The 17231-nt window shown below is 36.6% G+C and overlaps 1 protein-coding gene across 6 annotated transcripts in view; it reads left to right on the forward strand.

Annotated features, from left to right (window-relative positions):
* Positions 1-17231, forward strand: part of KANSL1 (KAT8 regulatory NSL complex subunit 1) — a 217889-nt gene that overhangs the window by 38995 nt on the left and 161663 nt on the right. For all 6 annotated transcript variants that reach the window (XM_077164028.1, XM_077164032.1, XM_077164033.1 and 3 more), the window contains one exon: positions 11626-12994. In XM_077164028.1, coding sequence (XP_077020143.1) covers positions 11709-12994 — 1286 coding nt within the window. In that variant the 5' untranslated portion in view covers positions 11626-11708. The remainder of the gene's footprint in view (positions 1-11625; positions 12995-17231) is intronic.

Here is a 17231-nt window from a genome sequence, read left to right on the forward strand (position 1 = left end):
TGGACTACAAATGGGTTGAAATAAATATTTTTGCTTTATGTTTAAAAGCTTTTTCCTTTAAGAAATGGGATAGAGGTAAAGCCAAAATGGAGGCAAAGCTAAAAAAAAACTATGAGGAAATAGACTTCACTGAAGTAGAGAGCTCGAATCCATACTTATGAGTGAAAAGCAAATTTGGGTAATCTGAAAGAAACGTGTAAGAATTGTTTATGAAGGTTTATAAACATTTATGTGGAGAGACCATTCAGGGTAGAAACCTTTTAAGTTCTTGTTTTCCAATTGAGTAAGAGTGTGTCAGTTAAATAATAGTTGCTTACTAAATATTATACTCTGCAAACCTTGGTTTCCTAAGATTTCTAAGTCAGCTCCATAAAATTTTTATTTTTTATTTTTTGGGTGCGTGCTCCAGGAATCGAACCTGGTTATCCCGCGTGGAATGCGAGGATGCTACCACTGAACCACTCATAGAATTTTAACATTTGAATTTTCCTTAGCCTTCAAATACTACCAGGAAAAACAGGATTATTTAGCTATATCTTTTATTGTTATTGAGTGAGAATTTGCCTTCTTTTCTCTCTAGATCTGTAATTCCTTCCAAACTTTTTAGAGTTACAATTCCTTCCAAACTTGTGAGTCAGGAAATGTAAGGTGAAGGTAAGTTCAGTGCGTTTTTATCTACATGTTATCAAAAACTCTAGTTCTTTGTTACTTGAACCAGCAATCCAAAATGAGATCTCACTCTGAATTTTAAGTGCAGAAGATTCTGCCCTTGTTTGGAAAAAGTTGCTTGAGTGACATCCAACTTAATGGGAGTCCTGCACCTTATAATTCCTTTTTAAAAAGGAAGCAGCTTAAGGTCAGACCTGTTTAAATGCAGTTGGAGGGTAAGTGTTGGGGAATAAAAAAGATGAATAACAATTTTTTTTTTATTAATTAAAGAAAAAAAGAAAACAACATTTAGAAATCATTCCATTCTACATATGCAATCAGTAATTCTTAACATCATCACATAGATGCATGATCATCATTTCTTAGTACATTTGATGAATAACAATTTTGTTGTCAGAATGTTAAGCCAAAAATTAGTAAGAATTGATATCCAGGCTTTTTGCTCTTTGGCCTTTGGCTGCTCAACTAGTACCTGGAGGTTGGGAAGGGATAGAAGCAAAAAGCTAATTAAATTAGTTTGCTAGAATAGAGGCTTTGTAGAAATACTAGTCTAATAAGTTGAACTGTCAGGAAAGTTTCATTGAACTGTTTGTACTTTACCTTGGAGAATTGAGTATATTTGAAGACCTTAAGGATATATATAAAATTGGACTGCATACCTTCTAGTTTCCCTTTGACACCACCCAGAGGAATAAAAGAAGGACTTTAAAATATTTCCCTGGCTTTGGGCAACTGTATTATTATTATTTTTAACCATTAATTCAGTATTCTCTTTAAGGATAGGGTGGATTTGAGTGAAGTCCCTGGAATTTGGCTGAGGACACCTAAGAATAATGTATTTGCTTTTGAATAGCTTGAATTTTTCAAGAAGTTTCCAATTTAGACTTGTTGAGAATCACTTGTATCACTAGGCTTTGTTGAAGAGAAAACAGATAAAATGCATTTTTTTTCCTCTGTACTTTGGGTGAGCTACAGACTGGTAGGAAATTTGAATTCAGTAATTGGATAAAAGTAGGATAAGCACCATTTATAGTTTGATATATAGTCATCCTTCAAAACACTTCTCCATGTTTTTATATATTTTAAAGAATAGTATGGTCATACTTAATGTTTCTTGCTTTTTCTCACCCATTTGGTTGTGTATGAGAGGTTTTTCACACAGCGGTATTAGAATTCTTCAGTAAAAGTCCTTGTGTGTACATCTCTGTGTACTTCAAAGAATGTTTGTTAATTTTTCTAGAAATGTTAACTGTTGAGTAAAAGTTTGGGTGATTGTATTTAAAATTTTAGTGGATACTATTTTCAACAGGCTTATTTAACCAAATTTAATAGTGTAAAATGCATAGTTTAAAAGCTTACCAGGACAGTGTGACCATGGCTCAGTAGCAGAATTTTCCAGACACACAAGCTTACCAGTCTAGGTGCAGGTGATTGACCTTATAAATGACTAGAACTTGATGTGGGTTAAGTCTTTCTTGATTGAGTTGATGCCTGCTTCTTGTTAGGCTGTTGTTACTTCATGATCAGACATCACATTAATTTCCTATTGGGTCTTCATCTGATGCATTCTGCACAAAGTGCTCAGGTTAACCAACATGTAGTGGTCTGCTGTCTGCCAGGTACTGTGGTCCATGCAGGGGATAGAGATAAAGTAAACCATAATCCTCCTTTTAAGAAGTACACAGTCTAAGGAAAGAGGGGAGACAAAATTGGGAGTTTATATTCCATTATGAGCTATTGCCAAGGCTGTCATGGGAGTGCAAATAAGGCCCTAGAGGGAGAACACCTAACTTAACCTGCAAGGAATGGAGCTACTTGAAAAAGCATGTGATCTTGGAGCTCAGCCTTCAAAGGAAAGATTAGCATGAGCAAAGGTGCAGGGGTGTGGAAGAGTGTGGACCATAAATAAGATTAGTGTGAATGGAGTGCAGACAGGTTGGACATATGACTGGATGTGAAAAAAAAAAAAAAAGAGGGACAGATAAATGCTGTTTGGTGGCGCTTAGGTTCACCCTTATCCTAAAAGGATTTTAAACAGGAGCAAGGCATGTTCGGATTTATTTCCTTCCTTCAATGATAGTTTGGTGGTAGAGGCTTGCTAAGATAGGAAGATGGAAGGACAGTTGGAAGATTACTATGCCTCTGTTATTGCAATACATAGTTAGGTTCTGAACTAAGGCAGTGACACAAAGGATGGAATGAAGTTATCTCATTTTGCCTGTTGAAGCCTCCCACTCAGCCTTCAAAATTCAGTTTGAGTGTCATCTCTTTCTGGAAACCTTCCTTGACCCCTTCAGACAAGACCATTGCTTTATCATCTGGGCAACTTAGGGCCTAGTTTGTATCTTCTAATTTTGGCAGTAATGAAACTTCTCTAATTCTTAATGTCTTCGGCATTAGGCCACGGACTCCTGTCTCTGTTATTTGCATCTGGCACTCGTAGACGTTTAAATGAGATATTTATGATAGAGGGTGGGTTGGGTGATTGGGTTCATGATTCACTCACATAGGAAATGTTGAGGGTCAGGATTTGGTTTTTGGCGTAGGGAATAGGTTTTGAATTTGAGTTGTTGAAGTTACTGTATAGGAAATGCTGAATCCTGGTCATTTTTTTCTTTTTCTTTTTTTGTATGCTGTATGGCAGGGTCACATTTCATTATTTTTTCCATGTATGTATCCTGTTATTGCAGCACCATTTGTTGAATTTTTGTTGTTGTTTATTTTTTGGAAAGTGCATGGGCTGAGAATTGAACCCGGGTTTCCTGCATGGCAGGCGAGAATTCTAAGGATCCTGTTCATTCTTGAAGAGTTTTCAGTTTAGATGTTTCCTCTGGGAAGCCTTCCCTCACCCTACCCACTTCTTAGCCTGTGTCAGGGCCTTGTGATGGAATCTCCATGGAGAGCCCTGATCACACAGTAGTAGTGTCTATCTCTGCAGGCCTTTGTCAACCCCTTGTAGGCACTTAGTGTGGTACTTTGAGTGCTGTAGGCATTTTAGTAAATATTTATTGGAGATATTCAGGGGGTAATTGGTGTTCTCTCTCATTGACTTTCCTCTATCAGGACTAAAATTTGAATCTGTTAATGCTCTTCCAATTTAAACCTAGCTTTAAACTGCCTAGTATAATTCGAAGTATGGGCTATAGAGTCATAGATTTGAGTTGCAGTCCTGGCTCTACAATGTAGTAGTGATCTTGGGCAAATTATTGAACTTCTCTGAGCATCAAATTTTCCCATGTATGAAATGAGGATAATGCTATTGTGAAGATTAAATGAGAGCATATATTTAAAATACTTAGCACAGTAGCTACTGTAGTAAAAGATCAATTAATGTTAATGAACAGCAGTCACAATAACAACCTATCCTCCATCCTCCAGTCAAGCTTTGATTCCCTTAGTAATTGTAACACTTTTCAACAAAGAAGCCCTGTTGGCATAGAGAAGGTGTTAGGTGCACATTATTTCTTTGTTTTACAATAAAAATCTTGCCCCCCTTCCTCATTGTATTCCATGACAAATCTGCATTTGTTTTCATATAAAAGAAATACTTTGCAGTACTTCCCTTAAAATTGACATTCTATACTTTGTAACTTCTAGTACTTCCTCAGAAATCACAGCATAGCTAGCTGCTCTCCTCCCCGTACTTTAGAGGAAGACTACATTTATCACGTGGGTCATCTAAGTTATTTTGTGGATCATTCCCCAAATACTAACAATTTTTTAATATATCAGTTTCTTTGAAATTTCCTCCTCTTTCTCCGCTTAGAAAACTTACTTGCTCCTCATGAAAATTTTTTTATGACTGTAACCAAATAGTGCTTAGTTACTAAGTTCTAAATAGTTATTGAGCATGCAAAAGAAGAATGCTATTAAATAACTTTGTATGTCTTAGAAATAGAATTAATAAACTGACAATTGGGAAGCATTTAGATAATTTGAATTGAGTGATAGTGACTTTAAGTGCATCATACAGTTTAAGATGTGAATCTGAATAGTCTGGAGAAATTTTTAGAGAGATGCTATTGAAGGGTTCAGGCCAGAATGGTAGGAGGAGGATATACAAGGTAGAGGAAACAGCATAGGCAAAGATGCAGAATTGGGAATGTGTGTCAGGGAATCCTGGGTCCCATGCCACCTGATGAATATGCCCTGATTTTATTTTAGGTTTCATCTTTGGGAATTCGGACCCAATAAAAAGGCACTAGGGGGGCGGGCCGCGGTGGCTCAGCGGGCAAAGTGCTTGCCTGCTATGCCGGAGGACCTCGGTTCGATTCCCGGCCCCAGCCCATGTAACAAAAACGGAGAAACAGAATACAATAAAACAAGAAAATGTTTAAAAATGTTTCCCTTTCTTCCTTCCTTCCTTCCTTCTATCCTTCCTTCCTTCTCTCTGTCTTTCCTTAAAAAAAAAAAAAAAAAAAAAAAAAAGGCACTAGGGGCTCTTATAGAGTGGGAAGTGAAAAGATAAAAAGGTATAGGATGAACTACAGGACTGAGGCACAGTCAGGAGACTATTCTATTAATCTAGGTATGAGCTGTTGAGAAAGGATATTATCAAAGCTGAACAGTTTTTTTGAGACATAAATGGAAAGATTTCCTCATAAATGAGAGAAGTTATGACAGGAAGAAACACTCTTCCCTTAAATCCTAGACATATTTTGTTGGTGTCGCTTAATTGGCCCTTATCTAAACTTTAAGTAGCCCCTTGGCATTTCTAGATTTAATCTTTGAAGGAAACTTTGACCATTGTATTGTGGTGACCACCTTGGTTGAAATTCCTTTTGCATTCTGTCTGGTTATTGTAGGAGCTTCTTCATTGGTCTTTGCCATCTTTGCCTTTTTATTTTCTTTTAACCCATCCTACCCAGCTTGTCTCTCTAAAGTATTCCCCATTTGAAAAACTTACTTTTGTAAGTCTGAGTAAAGGCTAAAATAGGTTGTCCATTATAATCTGGCTTCAACCTGTCTTCTTTTTCTTTACTTCTTCTCTTAAAATACTCAAATTAATATGTTTTAACCTCCAGGATGTGTCCTGTGTTTTCACAGTCTTGCTTTTTCTTATATTGTTACCACCCTCTAGAGTGCCGTTTTGTTATTCTCCTGTCTTAGTCTTTTATATGATGAAATTATAGCTATTTTCAAATCTCACTTGAGCACTGCATGGATACTTCCCTAAACATCCTTCCTCCTCCTGTTTCTTTCCTTGTGTAGAGTAATGAGGAAATGATTTAGGAGGAATTTAGTAGAACCCACATTATGGCCAGACTTTTCTTCCCCATCTGATTTTTGCTTCTGTTTTTGGTGCAAGTGTGGTTTTAGTAATTCTTTTTTCATTTTTTGGGTCCATTGGCTGGGAACCAAACATGATTATAGTAATACTTGGCTTGTTGGCCAGCTATTTAACCTAACCCTTGGGTTTCTGGAGTTTACTGACATTTTTGCAAGGTGGCAATGCCAGATTATCTTTATATCCCTAGGAACTTACAAAGAATAAAACAAGTTTTTCATTTGCAAGTAAAATTAGGTCTGGCTTCCAGTATCTGAAGGAGCTGGATACATTTTGCTCTCTGAAAAGAAAATATATCTCCATCTCTAGACTCTGGTTCCCAATTGGAGATCTGTGATTTTGCCCTACCTTCACCCCACAGGGAACATTTGATAATGTCTAGAGGCAGTTTTGGTTGCCATAATTGGGAAAAGGAGGGTGTTATTGGCATCTAGATGCAACTAGAGATGCAGCTAAACATTCTGCAGTGCACAGGACAGCCCCTTCCATGAAAAATAATTATTTGGCTCAAGATGTCAGTGATGCTGAGATCAGAAATTCTTCCCTAGGGATATGTATTTGCTTCCCCACTGGTTTTAGGTGGGAATTTGTCCTTGAACCTATATTGCAATTTAGAATGATAGAATTGTAAGCACAGGAAGGGGCCCTAGAGGTCACATATTTGAACTTTTTCCCGACTCGTGTCTCTCAGAACAATGTAATGCATGCTATTAATAGGTATAATGGAAAAATGTGCGTGTTTGTTAAATAAGTTTGGTAAAGGCATGTATTTGAGTATTCAGTATGATGAACTATATTATGATTCTCCATCAAGGAAGTGTTTCCCAATTGCCTTCTGAACCCATTTAATATTTCGAGCCCTCCATATGCTTCTGTGGAACTGTGAAGGGAAATCTAACCCTTTATTGCTATAGGGCCATTATTAGGTGGTACTTTCCTTTGTCTCTGCAAGCTTACTGCAAAATAAAACCTTCATTTAAGTCAATGACAGCAGATACTGTACCTCTGCTGTTTATTAGAGAAACTTAAAGTTGGGATATTTTAAGTTTGAATTCATTATTCTGAATGTACAATATGACCTTATATTTGTCTTTTTGTCTCAACTGGTAAATAGTAAACTATAATTCCAGACCTAAACCTGCCCATGTTGTTTTGAGGATTAATAAATTAATTAGAGCTTTAATGCTTTGGACTCTTTGGAGAAAGATGATTTATCATAAGCTGTTGTACTATTTTTGAGAAACTGTTTTATGTTTGACAGTCTTTCTCTGCTTTAAATTGTTCAAGAGTGAAACTTTATATAGCTTTTGGAGTTTGTATGGGTCAAGTAGAAGGAAATCAATGTTTTAATCAACACTTTTGCTCAGTATGTTGAATTTAAATGGTAAAACCATGAAGTTTTGCTTTAATCAGAATTTTTGACTCCAGAATTTGTACCTTTTCTTTGTACTTCCTTTCCTTTTGTTACACAAGGAATACATGTTTATGGTAGAAATTATGTAACCCAAAGGAAAAAAGAATGACAACAGAACTTATCGTGGTTTTTTTTGGTTGTTTTTTGTTGTTGTTGTTTTGCATTGATAGGCACTGGGAATCGAACCTAGGTCTCCTGTGTGGCAGGTGAGAACTCTGCCTGCTGAGCCATTGTGGCCCGCCCACCATGTGTTTTTTAATTAAAAAATGAGGTCATAGTTTATGTTTTGTTTTGTAACCCCTTTTTACTTTCATTTAGCAGTGAAGCAAGCACTTTTTCCTATATCAGTAAAGATAACACTTTTATTTTGTGGTTGCATACTGTTCTGTTGTATAGATAGTTCATAATTTAGTTGAACTTTTGGGCATTTAGTTTTTTTCTTTTTTTGTTATAAGCAGCATGATAAAATAATAAAAGTAAATCTGGATATTTAAGGGAAAGATTAAAAAAGCAAGTCCTAAACTTAGGAAGTGTTTTTTGGCAAATATTGCTAATATTGAGTGCTAATTAAGTGCCTTGTCCTTTTTTTCTTTTCATTTACGTATGTGCTTGTGCTTTCAAGTACATTGACATTCCAGAGAATTATTTGCGTTCCATTTTCCCTCTGACTTACAAAATCTTATAGAGAGATATTCCTTCTATATCTGCATTTTGTCTACAGATTATAATAGTGCAAATAATGAGTTTGTGTATCACAAATAATAATGGGTGTTTGTGCCAGGCACTTGGCCAAATAATTGAAAGTATTTTATTTAATGCTCACAGCAGCCTTGCAAGGTGTAGAATCTGTTTTTTGCAGATGAGGAGATTGAGGGAGCACAATAAGTAATTTGTATGAGGTAGAACCAGGATGTGAGCGTAGGCCAGTTCACTGGAGCCAAAGCTGCCCTTACTCATGAATGCCTTTGGGGTAATTTTGAAGCTCAGCATTGCATTTGAATTCAGTGGAGGGAGAGGGATATAGATTACAGTCTTTTTTTAACTGAAGTATTTTATTGTTTTCTTTGGTATGGAAAAGTAAATGTTTAGGAGTTAAAAATGGTAATTCCATCTGAAGAAGCTTCCACTTTCCCCCCTCCCCCTTCTTTTTACTTATTCAGATAATAGTTGTTTTAGTAACTGTTTTTTGCACTGTATCCTGTAGGAATATTGAGACCAAGATGAGAGTGGGTGAACAAAATAAATTACTACTTTTGAGAGGCATGTGATTATTGTCAAGCTTGCAGGCATAATTTCTATTAGTTCAGATGTCTGTGGTTAGAGAAGTCTTCATGGAAAAGATGGGATTTGAGCCAGCAAACTTTAGGTTGTGCAATTTAAAGAATTGAATAACTCTAAAACAACTTTCCAGTGCTTACCACTCAAGTACTTTTTAGTGTGATGTTAATTATGGCTCTTTTTCTGTGTGTGCTGGATGAGCCTGAATTTTCCTGAGTAAATTTTATGTAAGCTGTGTAACATCTATGCTGTTGCCTGGGCCCTCAGAGGAGCCTATTTCTTGCCATTCCTGAACCTTACTGTAGTGCTCTTGGGCAGTAAAACTACTCTTCTCATGTGTTAAATTAGTCATCAGGCACTGATAATATGCCTTTTTGCATTGCTAGTATCAACTATATTTTGATATTTATTCAAAAGATGTGATAGTGAATTTTTTGTTTGTTTATGGGAGAAAATGCTTTCTTATTATAAAATTGACTTAGTAATTTGAACAGATAACTTATTGGTTAGCTGTATATACACAACTGTTTATACTATATAGGGAATATAAGTAAATGGGTAAAGTGAACATAGAACAGTTTGAGTTACACAGTGTCATAAGCCAGAATGTTCATAATGATAAAACTCTGTGAGCCCCAGAAGATCTAGTTATTTCATAGAATGTTCATTAAGATACAACCCTAGAACAAGAAGCTTCTAGCAATCATATAGAGCAATAGGCAGAGTTGACTTGTATGTGTGTTTGAATGTTTTCACAGTCATTTGCTTAAATATTTTGATATTAATGATTTGAATTGACATAACATTTAAAGATGCTTAGTGTAGTCCTGTAGGGCCTGCCATCCTATGTTGGTATCTAATCTGATGCTAAAAATGGTCAAATTGGATAGTGCCCTCTTTTGGGGCGTGGTTGGGCGAGGATTGCTTAGTTCAGTGATTCTGAAACTTTATGGTCTCAGAACCCCTTTTCACATTGAGAAGTAGTGGAGAGGGCAGTGCAACAGTGGCTCAGTGGCAGAATTCTTACCTGCCATGACGGAGACCTGGGTTTGATTGCCGGAGCCTGCCCATGTTAAAAAAAAAAAGTTGAGAACCAGGGACTTTGTGTGCAGTATCTAACAGTAGTTACTTATTAGAAACTTTTGAAAACTTTAAAAAAATATTTATTTACTAATTCACTAAAAATAACAAACCCGTTAATAACTTTTTATCAAAATAAACTCATTTAATGAGTGGCATTGTTTTACTTGTTGCATATCTTTCTAGTATCTGGCTTAATATTAACAGCTGGATTCTCAAATCTGTTTCAGGTTTCATTTATTGTGGTATTGTTTTGGTTGAAGTATATAAAGAAATATTCTAGCCTCACACAGATACATTGTTGGAAAAGAGAGGTGTCAGATAAGGGCAGTACTCTTTATCACCACATTCAAACTTGATAAGTAGTAGTTTCATAAATGTGGAATCTAAATCATATTGATGAACTTTTTATACTCTGTTACATTAAAATCCATTGGTCTGTCTTGCACTTGGAATAGCTCTTTTACCTGTGCGTGATTTTGTAACATCATGATGCATTAGTCATTTGAAAGATACTGGTTTATTGAGTATATAGATCTTCCAAATGTTGGCACATTTCATTATACGGTATCAAAATTCGTATTCATTATTATCACCACTTATCTGTTTACTTAGAAACAGGCTTTTCAAATATTGGGAAAATGTTCAAATTCATGGTGATGTGGATACAAGTTTCCAAAAATCTAAATTTCACTTGTGAACTCAAACTTTATCATTGACAACAAATACTATCAGCTGTTTCCTTGTAGTGACAGGTTCACTTTGTTCATCTTTAAGAAAGTGTCTTTTGAATACCCAAGTCTAGGTAATCATCATTATCCAGGGAGCTTGAGGAGCTTAAGAGGTGGGAATGTTGATTAGTGGCATTCAGAAAAACTTTTTCTGAAAGTTAGGGGACCTCACCAGAGTAGTGTGGTTGTTGCCAAGGGAGTGAGTTGAAAAACAGTAGCGGGCATAGGGTGGGACCCTGGGCAGCACCATCCATTTAAGGGGTTGGAGGAAGAGAAGAGGATGCTAGTAGTGTTGAGGATATCAGGAAAGGACAATTTTAAGAAGGATGAGATGGTCAGAACTACCAAATGCTATAGATCAGTCAAATAGAATGGCAACTGAGATTCAACCTTTGGTTTTGATGATGAGGTTACTGGGGATTTTTTCTAGAGCAGTAGGGGTGAAGGCCAGATTATAGAAGACAAAAGAGTGTGGAGTCACTTGAGTCACCTGTTTATATTACTCTTTCAAGAAGTTTTAGGATAAAGGGAAAGAAAATGTCAGCAGTAATTTGAGAAGTGAGTTTTTAGGCTGAGAGGAAGGAGCCATTAAGATACTGATGAGCTCTCTGATCTGAAAGCAAAGAAAATTGGTATTACAGCTGTGATACAGTTACGCAAGTAGTACAATTTGTATTTGTAGAAAAATGAGAAGATAATGAAAACTGAATCCCCTGGCCAGAAAAATTTTACAGGCAAATGACATTTGGCATACAGTTTTTTGGGTGGGGATGGGGAGTTCCTTAATAATTCTTTACTGGATGTTTAGTTTGATACATGTTTTCTTTAACAACTAACTTCAATAAGTTTAAATGCAGGTGATTTAATTTCAGTAATCCATGATTTTCTCAGGGACTTTCTCTTGGTAACTTTCCCTTTATGGTAACAAGTAACAAAAAAAAAAGGATGGGATTCTTCTCTTGTGTAAGGATTGCGTGTTGCCCTCTACCACTTCACCACCTTAACCCCATTCCTTTCCACATGAAAGATGTTTGATTCTCCAGAATGACTTGAGTGCTTTCTTTCTGTACACAGAGTTTGAACTTCCAGTTCAGATTGTACTAAAAATGTGTGTTGTTTTCAACTGTGCTTGTATTTCTAACTTCCTTTTCTTTTTTCTCTTCTAGTCTGTTCTCTGGGGAGGCAGTAAGGGGCCTTGGAGCTGGCCTCGGCTCCGGGAGAGGCTGGACTTCCTGTCTCTCTGTGCTGAATGGCTGCGATGGCGCCCGCTCTCACTGACGCAGCAGCTGAAGCACACCACATCCGGTTCAAACTGGCTCCCCCGTCCTCCACCTTGTCGCCTGGCAGTGCCGAAAATAACGGCAACGCTAACATACTCATTGCTGCCAACGGAACCAAAAGAAAAGCCATTGCTGCAGAGGATCCTAGTTTAGACTTCAGAAACAATCCTACTAAGGAAGACTTGGGAAAGCTGCAACCATTGGTGGCATCTTATCTCTGCTCTGATGTAACATCTGTTCCCTCAAAAGAGTCTTTGAAATTGCAAGGAGTCTTCAGCAAGCAGACCGTTCTTAAATCTCACCCTCTCTTATCTCAGTCCTATGAACTCCGAGCTGAGCTATTGGGGAGACAGCCAGTGTTGGAGTTTTCCTTAGAAAATTTTAGAACCATGAATACCAGTGGTCAGGCAGCCCTGCCGCAAGCACCTGTAAATGGGTTGGCTAAGAAATTGACTAAAAGTTCAGCACATTCTGATCATGACAATTCCTGTTCCCTCAATGGGGGAAAACGTACTTTCACTTCATCTGCTCTCCAGGTGGGTGAAGTGGGGGGATCTGAATCTGGGGACTTGAAAGGAGGTATGACCAATTGCACTCTTCCACATAGAAGCCTTGATGTAGAACATACAACTATATTTAGCAATAATAGCACTGCAAACAAATCTGTAAATTCCATGGAACAGCCAGCACTTCAAGGAAGCAGTAGGTTATCACCTGCAACAGACTCCAGCTCTAACTTGGGGGGTGTCAAATTAGAGGGCAAAAAGTCTCCCCTGTCTTCCATTCTTTTCAGGGCTTTAGATTCTGACACAAGGATAACAGCCTTACTGAGGCGGCAGGCTGATATCGAGAGCCGTGCCCGTAGGTTACAGAAGCGCTTACAGGTTGTGCAAGCCAAGCAGGTAGAGAGGCATATACAGCATCAGCTGGGTGGATTTTTAGAGAAGACATTGAGCAAACTGCCAAACTTGGAATCCTTAAGGCCCCGGAATCAGTTGATGCTGACTCGAAAGGCCGAAGCTGCCTTGAGAAAAGCTGCCAGTGAGACCACCACTTCAGAGGGACTTAGCAACTTCCTGAAAAGTGATTCAATTTCAGAAGAATTGGAGAGGTTTACGGCTAGTGGCATAGCCAACCTGAGGTGCAATGAACAAGCATTCGATTCAGATGTCACTGACAGTAGTTCAGGAGGGGAGTCTGATATTGAAGAGGAAGAACTGACCAGAGCTGATCCTGAGCAACGCCATGTTCCCCTGTGAGTAGAACCCATGATCTAACATCGTTCTTGGAAAATGTTGGGACAAGGGAGAAATATTTATTGAATCCCTACAAGGGGAGAATATGGGATTCTTTGTATATGGATACCTAGGTTCCATTTTTTCTTTTCCCTAATTTTAGGGGTGGGCATATATATCCGTTAGTAAAAAAATGGGACTGTATTTCTGGTGTAGTGTTACGTTGCTGTAGGCTAAAAGGTGTTAATTACCTTTTGGAATCTTAAAAAAAAGACATTCTACTTGTAGAACTGTAACAGTACTGCTTTCAGAGTGAATAATTAGAATTCTCTTGAAACAATAGTAGGTCATTTTTTGTAAGTTTTTATTCCCTGAATGTTCAGGTTGTGTTGTTTGGGTGGGGGTAGGTGGAGATAGGTTCATATGTTTAGTTGACCTAGTTAACTTTGCTGGAATTTATAGTTGCTTTTAATTGGACTTTCAGCAAAGAACACGTCCTGTCTTCACTTTTAACAATTGAGAATTTCTTACATTTTAACGATAATCAGAAAATGCTACAGATTGTTTTTAGGTTGCCTCCGAGCATAATTCACTTTCACAACTTGATTCTTTTCCTTAGAGTCCACCTTTATCAGATTGGGAGTTTACTTTCTCTAAGCTTAGTTAAGTATGTTAGCATATTTGAAATAAATTCTTAAATGGTTTTTCCAAATCTGTTTGTTTCATAAGCTCTTCGTGAGTGGCACCTCACATTGGCACCGTGGAGCAAAGGTGCTTTACTCTTGTTCTTCCCTCCTAATCCTGCATTTATCTACTGTCTTAGATTTATAAGGGAGGAAAACATGAGAAGTTGGAAAAAAGAGGGATAGATAGTTGACTGGTAGATATTCTTTCATTTCCTTGTTGGGGGAATGCTGTGAAGGTTGGATTACTGTGGAGAAGGCTAAAATAGGTGGTTATATTGCAAAAATTGGTTTTTCCTTGTCTGTAGTAGAAGGATGATAAAAATTTTTAGTGGACAGTTTGGTTGTTGAGATAGCTATGCTTTTAAGCAGTAAATTTCCTGTTTTGTCCATTTTGTTTATATTATCCACATGCCACCATTGTATATTTGAATCTGAAGTTGTTTTATTTCTGTTTTGAGGGGAAAAGTCTGGGTGATTTTTGCCAAATTTCTTGTTTGTAGACCTAGTTTTGCGACCATTTGCTAGTTCACTTTGCGCAAGATTCTACTTGTATTTCAGATCTAAGGTAAATATATTTCAGAGGTTTGCTACTGCACTGATATAGCTATTTTCCTTTGAATGGATTATAGCTTAAATCTACTTGCCAATATTTGTGGCTTTATCTATATTGATTTTGCTGCATAAACCACTACTTTTGAAAAATCTTGGTTTAAATATTTTGTGCTGGAAAATAATTTCGTATAACAAGTACATAAATACTTTAAAGTTCATTTTTAGCAAGGTCACCAGATTGACTTTTAAGGCTGGTATTTAGCCAGCTGTTTGTTGACCTGAGTATTTTAAAGGTTTACAGCAGTTGACCAGTGAGAGTTGAAAGTATTCCTTTAATTAAAAAGAAACGAAAAAGCAATTTTAGGTTCTTGAAAAGTCTTTTCCTTACGATCTGATGGTGACTCCAAAATTTCCTAATCACATTGATAATTCTTAAATTCTAGAAAGAGAAGTGAGTTAACTCTTCAGAAGATAACCTAGTTGAATTTTCAAGGTACTTCTTTTTCCCTTTCAGTAGCCAGTCTGTTTGTTTAGTATTTCAATCCTTGCTTGAAGTACCTATCAGTGGGTGAGATTTAATTTACGTAGTCATCATGAAAATAATTAGTAGAGGAGACTTGAAATCAGTTTTTTGTTTTTTTTTTCACATGGGCAGGAACTGGGAATCAAACCTGGGTCCTCGGGCATGGCAGGCAAGCGTTCTTACCTGCTGAGCCACCGTGGCCTGCCTGAAGTCAGTTGTTTTTTAAGTGGTATTGCTTAAATTATAAGTGGATGGTTCTGTGAAAACTAGATAAGCCCTTAACCAAGAATTCAGTTGTTTTTACTTCTTTCTTACCTCCAGTAGGAAAAGCAATGCCTCATTCATTATAAGTCCTAGGTTCATGCTACAAGTAGCAGAATAATTGATTTGTATATGTTGTTGAATTTATAGCAAATTGTATGTTTGTCATTGACTTATATTTTACAATTAGTAAACCGTGTATTGCTTACTGAAACATGGTGTGGAGTTCTTTTTCATTGGTTAATTTTTTTTGTTAACTGATTGTACATTTAGTTTAAAACTGTTAACACCTTTTTGTTTTAAGCTCTTGTTGGAAAATCCTCTTAAAATGTTTCAGACATTTCCCTGTCTTGGTACAGTGGACATAAAACTGACTCTGTTAAAAAAATTCTGCACTTTCTTGGGTTTTTAAAGATGTCCTGTGTCATTGTTTAGTAATGCCACTGTGGAAGAATAGAAATTTAAGCAATATCTCCCTGACTGTGGGACTGTCTAGGAAGCTGCATGTGCCTAATTCTTAATTGTAGAAGTAGAAATAATAAAAGCATTTAATGATCTCATATATATGTAATATAATGTTGAATGTGTGTACTCTTTTCTTAATTTGACTTTAATTTTTCTTTATATTCTTCCCAATTTTCCCTGCTATTTTACTATGAATTCCTGGTCATGCTAATTGTGGTTTTTCATTTTCTGGGCCCCTGTGCTTATAAACCTCTATAGTAAGTACTTGCTGTTAAGAAAATAATTTTTACAGTTATTCTCTTAAATGTACTTATAGATTGTCATATTTGCAGCATTCTGGGTACCTAGGCCACATTTTGTAGACCTCTCCCTTAGAATTTTTTTTTCCTGAACTCTGTTCTCTTTTGTTTTGGTATAGGTTTATACTGAAGGTCAGTTTAAGAAATAATCCTATGAAATGTTTCATTGTAACCACTGAAATATTGTTAAGGATATTCTTTGTATTGAACAGTGACTTCTTCATAAGGACCGTATGGAGAAAGATGTTCAATCAGGAATAATTGTACCTTTTTATGAGCTTTTGATTTGCTTTTATAACCTGGATACTGTGATTTGTGTTGTTTACTATGTTTCCATTTTCCCATTGGCTTTAGAAGTTTAGAGTCAAGCTTGTAGGTCATATTGTTTTACCTTTATAAAAGTCTCATTCCTGACTTCATGCTTGTTTTGCTTTTGTGCTTTTATTTCTGGTTTGATTTATGCTAATCTATGTTAGCGTATTTCTTTGCCTCCTGAAGTCGTCCCAGATCAGTGCTGGGTTTAAATAAACTATAGATGCTTAGTTGGGTGAACTTAAAGCATTTATTTGAATTTTGGATAGTCTTGATTGCAGTGACTTTTCGTTACTTCTCTTGGGGGATTTTACCCTATTGAAGTTGTTAAGGAAGACCTTAAGGTATAATGAATTATTAGTGTGTTTAAGCTTTTGCTTTTTAGGTACTGTGGAATGCTTTATGTTCTAACTCCTACTTGAATTTGTTTAGTATACACAGGTACTCTTGCCAAAGGTGGCAATCAAATTGATTTGTCCTTATTTTATTCTCCCTTATCTTTCATAGAATGATGCAGTGGGAGGAACATGAGTCAGGAGACCCAAGTTTAACCCTCTTTGCTACTAAGTAGCTACATTGGGACATGTAACCACTTTTTTCAGAATGAGGGAATTGAAAAAGTAGATGGTCTTTTGGGCTTAAACTATTTTAAAATGTGATTATATTCTATTTATCTTTAAGTAACATTGATGGGGCTTCCCAGCCTCATTTTTTTATTTGGGGAGGTTGGGGTAAAAGACCGAGAAAGTCAGGGTAGTAACTTCAACACAACCAGTTTCTTGACTTGTTACTTTGTTCTTTGTTTTTTTAATGCTTTAGGTTTTTTTTTTATCTTTTCATAGTCCATTAAAGTGATTATTATATTTCTTTGCGAAAAACATGTGAGAGTACTTGCATTGTGTTCTTTTTTTAAAAAGAAAACATTTTTATTGTATAATATAACATATATACAAAGCAAAGAAAGAAAAAAAGAACAATTTTCAAAGCACTCTTCAACAAGTAGTTACAGAACAGATCCCAGAGTTTGTCATGGGCTATCATTCCATCATCTCAGACATTGTGTTCTTTATAGAAGCTACTTCAGAGCTGAGTAAACTTTCACTTGCTAACCACCTTTGATTTTATGCCCCTCCCTGGCTTTTTGGCTAGCCGAAAATAT

Source organism: Tamandua tetradactyla, chromosome 6, assembly GCF_023851605.1.
Source record: "Tamandua tetradactyla isolate mTamTet1 chromosome 6, mTamTet1.pri, whole genome shotgun sequence".
Classification (NCBI taxonomy): domain Eukaryota; kingdom Metazoa; phylum Chordata; class Mammalia; order Pilosa; family Myrmecophagidae; genus Tamandua; species Tamandua tetradactyla.